Source organism: Juglans microcarpa x Juglans regia, chromosome 8S (genome assembly GCF_004785595.1).
Source record: "Juglans microcarpa x Juglans regia isolate MS1-56 chromosome 8S, Jm3101_v1.0, whole genome shotgun sequence".
In the NCBI taxonomy this organism is placed as follows: domain Eukaryota; kingdom Viridiplantae; phylum Streptophyta; class Magnoliopsida; order Fagales; family Juglandaceae; genus Juglans; species Juglans microcarpa x Juglans regia.
In genome coordinates this window covers 11,898,128-11,904,184 of record NC_054609.1, presented here as the reverse complement: position 1 = coordinate 11,904,184, position 6,057 = coordinate 11,898,128, and the positions used below count along the sequence as shown (strand labels likewise).

Genomic DNA, 6,057 nt, shown 5'->3' with positions numbered 1-6,057 from the left:
ATTTTGTAACGTTCTTGATAACAAGAACACTACCGCCCAGCTTGGAATGAACACCAAACCCCAAGAATAGCAAGAACAGTCAAGAAAGAATGCGAAGAACACAAACACAGAATGATCAAATGCAAGATTCCATTAATGAACCTTTATAGGTAATTTTCGAGGAACTCTCAACCTCCCAAGACTCAAAGCTCAATGATCAAAGACGGATCTTCTACACAGGCCGTGCAACTGCTTTTAGAATCGCAGAGCATGAAGGAAATCTCAAAACGCAGGACTAAAAACATGAAACGCAGCTTATAACATCTAACAACCCAAAACGCCCTGTTTAACTAAACTCACTCAGGACTCAAACACACTAAACGACACTTACAAAACAGCAGCTTATTAATTAAAAGACACTTGCTACAAGTCGCATACTACCCAAAACTCCATGTTTCACTAATTCAACAACAATGACAGTTAAAATCGTTTATCCTTCTTCAATCTTCTTCTCATCACCTTCTACTACAAGATCTCGCAAGGCAATGCATCACCCCTCCTCATCACAGCCTCAGCCCTTTCTCTTCTCTTCACGATCCTACACCCAAGCACCCGTGACAGATTTCAGATTAGATTTCCATAGGATTTGAAGAGAAAATCTAATGAAATCTCACCTAAAATCAAAAAATCATTTCAAAAAATTGAAGCTCTTCTCCTTCCATAGGTTTCGTCGTTTCTTCCTTATTTCCTTTTGGTTTTCTTTTTATTACATTTTTCTTTGCCTATTTCTTCATAATTCCTTCGTTACTGGTAAAAGAAAATACAACATTTTATCAATACATCATTAATATTGAGAGATTAGATTGACACTATCAAATGTTCCAAAAAAACCCTAATAAAAAAGAAACTACGTCCCACGGCATGCCATCATAATAACACCATGTAATAGTTTGACCCAAATACACATTGTCAAGTACAGCTTGAGTCGAGCCCACAAAAAAACAAGTCCATGTTCTTGAACCTTTTCCACCATCCATGACCTTTCTTCCCACGGATACTACCCTTCTTCTTCAATCTCAGATTGGGCTGCGTCTTCCTTTTAAAGCAATCATCCAAGACATCATCCTCAACAGCGTTCTTCTTTCCTGTGCATTCTTTAACGCGTTGGTCTCTTTGCACAAGCTGTTCATAGTACTCCTTGTTCCTCTTCTCCAGCCCATAAATCTGTGCCTGAAGATCCTCTATTCTACGATTGAGCATGAAAACCCTATGACCTTCCCTCATCTTCAGCACACATCTTGCCAACTCGCTAGCCTTCCTCTTCATGAGCATAGATTCTGATGCCAACCCTTTGTTCTCTTCCACCAATGCATTCACTCTATACCCTAACCTTGCATTCTCATTCAGAAGAATTAGCCTCTCTGACTCTAGCACTTCAAGCAAGCTCTTCTGCAAATCTATCTTCCTTGAGGACTCACTACAGCGCTGCTCTATAATGCCCATCTCATGCTGTAATATGTCATACTCTACGTTCTTGATCACAAGATCCGCAACAATGGCGTCACCTACCGATGTGCCATATCCGGCAAGCATTATCTGAGGAGTTTGTTGGTAAGACAGGGAGCTCTCGGCATCCGAATCAAACACGTTGGTCACGCCATCTTCTTCTTCGAGGTCAGACTTATCATGATCCAGAGCTGAGATTCGGGACGAGTTGCTTCGATGAGGATCACATTTGGCCAATGTTTGAATGTAACGATCAGATAAGGTGATGTAGCCATTGTAGAGGTCTTGGAGTAGGGCAATTAGCTGAGGCCGTTTCTGATAGTAAGATTCAGCGCGCTCCCGAAAGGTGTCACCAGTGTTATCTTCTACAAGCGTCTTCATTGTCAACGTCATCATCCTCGCATCCAAATCTATCATACCATACACAATGCAGTCAACAAAAAAAAATGATATTGAGGCATAAAATCCGAAAATGGAGAAAAAAAAAAAAGGTTATAAGCATTAAACCAAATGAACATGTTGGATGTGGACTCAGGGTGGGTTTGGATACACATCTCATATCTTTTCATCATTACAACTTTTCTAAATTCTCATACAAAAATATAATAAACAATTCAATTTTTTCAAATTTTAAAATAAAAATAATACTAAAAAATTATATTCTAACAATATTTTATTCAACTTTCAACAAAACATCTCATTTCATCTCTCTATCCAAACTCACCCTGGACACGACTCACTTGATTGGTTCTCAAAAAGTCATTTCATCTTCCCACCAGCAATGAAGATCTGAGCTTGGGTCATGAACAGAGGGGACCCCAGAGGCCATGGACCCCCTTGTACTTGAATTTTGACATAATCCCATTTTTGTATATAATAAACAATTCAACTCATCTCATTTTATCATTATAATTTTTTTAAATTTTTACGTAAAATATAATAAACAATTTAATTTTTTAAAATTTCAAAATAATAATAATATTAAAAAATAATATTTTATTTAACGCATTTAAAACTATCTCATTTCATCTCACTATTCAAACCAAATCTATATATATATATATATATATATAATTGGAATTGTCCAAAAAAAACCAAATTTAACTCATCCCACTGTAACAAAAAAATGCAAGGAACCGACCTAATGTGCGAAAACGCTCTTATCTGCATCTCCTAAAAGAGTAAAGGCACTATCTCCTACTTTTTTTATTTTTTTGATATCCGACATCTTCCAAATCTCATTTGCGAAACGATGGACAGCAAAGCACCGACAAAATTAAAAATGTGTGAGAAAATGAAGGATGCCGTAGCTGTATCTTAGATAGGAGAATTTTACACCAAAATCTCGTCTACGACATGGCAAAAACAACAGAGAGAGGTCTGTTCACGAAGTTCGAAAAAATATTTGAATTAATTGTTTGTTTCGATTTGAGCATGGAATGAGACATCAATCTACGGCTACGCTAGAGTTGTTCACAGGGTAACGTCAACATCATGGACCCATGTGCTGCCAACTTTATAATCTAATTTCAATCCCATTAAAAAAAATATATTAAGTTTATTCTTAAAGAAGTAAATGATGACAAAATGTAGGAAATCTCGAAATTTTATAATTTTTCACATAATCTTATTTCAAACAAAGAACATTTTTTAATAAATTGCTAATTTTTCACATCATTTTATAAAATTATCGTCAATTTAAAATATTAGATATTAATAACCGTATCATCACCATTTTAAAAAAAAATATTCTAATTACAAATAAATTATACAAAAATAATTATTTAAATTGATGTCACATAATATAATCTGTCAAATTATAAAAATATTTTTAATTATAATTATCAACCTATATCAATTTATAAAATTATTTTTATATAATTTATTTATATTAACTGAGTACTGCTATTTTGAAATACCACAAAAAATAGAAGGACGAGGACACGAGTAACGAGGATGTGGTAGGGAGAGACTCACGAGGAACTGAACATTGACAACGACGGAAGAACAGAAAGGTCGCCGTTGCGAATACCAACAAAAAAAAATTCAATAGTACAGTGCATTGTATAATTTTTTTTTTTTTTTTCTTCTTGGGTTTGTGCTTGGGATTGCCTTCTTTACGCTGAGTTTGAAATTTAAACACACAGAGGAAGTATAAACTGCCACATACGCTAAAAGTCTTCATGATGTGTTTGTATTCTATGACAGTACTTTTTTTAACTTGGCTTTTTCAAATTCAAACTTGTTTCCCAAAGTCCCCATTTGAATCGATAAGAAAATTATTGTGGTTTATAATCCAGACATTCGCTGTCCAGAACTGACAAACTACACAAACAGCAACAATAATTCTTAAAAACATTTTCATAAATTATATTAAACATTATTCAGACCAAAAGTTTATGTAAGCTATATATTTATATGTATATAGACTTATTGTCACAAGACATTATATTTATACAACATTCAACTTCAATTCAGTTAAATTTATCACCGTTTAATTAGAAACTCTATTCATCTCTTCTCATCGATATAATTTTTTTAAATTCTCACATAAGTTATAATAAATAATTCAAAATTTTTAAATATTAAAAAATAATATTCTAAAAATATTTTATTAACTCGTTTCATCATTTCATCCCAAGCATTAAGGTTTATTAGAAAGAAATAGATATTAGTATTACATGTCAATGAAGACTCAGAAATAAGAAAATGGGACATGGGAATCAGCAAGGGCACAAACAACTTAAGACATACTTGTTGGGTGGAGTTAGGATGTGTACCGGAGAGGGTGGACAGAAGCCAGGATGGCTTTGAGCCACTTTCCTTGAAACTGCTTCTTCCTCTTGGTGTAGGATTTGACTCATTTTGATCATCAGAAGTTGAAAAAGATGAAGCTGTTTTCTCTGTTGTCATGTCTCCCTCCCACAACCCCATTGTTATTGAATTCACCCACCTCTCAACCTGCACATACTAAGGTTTAAATATATACATATAATGCAAAACCAATTGAATTTTATGGGGCTGCTGCAGTGTATTTAAGCAAGATTGTTACTTTCTTTGGTACTGTCAAACTTGCTTAAATTTTCCGCATATTTTCTTGCTAGTAAAGTGCCCGACATTGCATTTAACAGGGAGACCGTACGACATATAGTTCGTGGTCTCGGAATGGAAACAGAAAAGTCAGAAGAGAAGAAAGGGATTCAGGGAGCATGAAACGCGCGGATCTCGAGGAACAATAAATAACCAAATAAACGAGGAGCCCACAAGCAAAATCAAATCCCATGTAGTAAAGTGAAAATTCAATGCGTTGGAATAGTTATTGAGTAATGACCCAAAACTACCCGCATGTGTGGATCGCCTTCAAACCAGTTTTTCTCATGTTTTTCTGCTTCATAAGCAAATCACAAAACATGGGAGAAGGGGAAAAATGAGAGATTTTCGCGTGTCCTCAAACTTGTTACTTTTGAGAAATAAATGAAACCAAGTCACATACAGGTGTCATTTGAAAATCAAGACGAGAAGTATCAGAAGAGAGAATCATGCAGATATAAGATATCTTTTCGAAAAGCAACCAGACAGAGATATTCCAAACAAAAACTTGCCAAGAAGTCCTACACAGACACAGAATATCGTCGACCGGAGAAGACAAGGGTAAAGGGCTGAGGTTGAGAGAGAGAGAGAGATGGACTTACAGGAGAGGAGAGGAGAGGGAAGATAGTATGCACTCGAAGGGCTGGTGCAGGTGACGAGAGAAACGTATTTGGAAAGGAAGTCAGTCGTCTGCAGAAAATCTTGCGAGAATAACGTAGAGAAAGGAAGGTGCTGGGGAAAGAGATACAGTAATCTGTAGAGGGGTGCAATACGTATCATGAAAGCAGGAGGAAGATCGCTCAAAATCCGCCTCACAATTTATTTTGTGATTTGACCACTCGAAGACCGACACCCCTTTTATTTTATTTTTCTTTTTTAATTGTGTCAGTATGTTTTCTTCTGATTTCGTATTTAATTTTCAAATCTGCCGCTGTTAATGCTTCTGAATTTAGGTGGCCGGATTTGTATTCGCAATTCATTTTAATTTATTTTAATTTATTTTATTATTATTTATTATTATTTATTAATTTTAATTTATAAATCTCACTATTATTTACAATTTATTTCATTATTATTCATAATATATTTCAATTCATTTCAACTCATTTTTGAAACAAAAACACCTAAATACCTCCTACCACTTCCCGTGGATATCCATGTCCCATTCCATAAGTTAAAACTTGTTTATTTTAAGATTACTAGCTCACTTTTAAAAATATATATATATTGTTAAAAAATTATTTTTTTATATAATTTTTATATTTTCTTTTTAAATAAGTGTGTAATATTTGTGTATTTTTTAACTGTAAATATTATTTCTCTTTTTTAAATACTAATTACTAAGGATCTATTTTGTAACACAATTATTTTCAAATATTCTCAAATATTTCATTCTTAAATATTATTCAAATATAAAACATTTTTTTAATTTCAAACCCTCAAATTTCAAAATTTTCAATTATAACTGATTCTATTCCAAAA

General features: G+C 33.9%; 1 protein-coding gene across 4 annotated transcripts; it reads right to left on the bottom strand.

Annotated features, from left to right (window-relative positions):
• Positions 1-842: 842 nt before the first annotated feature.
• LOC121244572 (kinase-interacting family protein-like) lies at positions 843-5,415 on the bottom strand. 4 transcript variants are annotated; one of them, XM_041142700.1, is made up of 3 exons: positions 5,178-5,415; positions 4,266-4,446; positions 843-1,895 (listed from the first exon to the last, which is right to left on the bottom strand). In XM_041142700.1, exons 2-3 carry the CDS (start codon positions 4,417-4,419, stop codon positions 949-951), a joined length of 1,101 nt encoding a protein of 366 aa, XP_040998634.1. In that variant the 5' UTR covers positions 4,420-4,446; positions 5,178-5,415; the 3' UTR covers positions 843-948. The 4 variants fall into 4 exon arrangements, with proteins under 4 accessions (XP_040998634.1, XP_040998633.1, XP_040998635.1 ...); XM_041142699.1 differs by having other exon boundaries at positions 5,183-5,415; XM_041142701.1 differs by lacking the exon at positions 5,178-5,415 and adding an exon at positions 4,538-5,148.
• Positions 5,416-6,057: the final 642 nt, after the last annotated feature.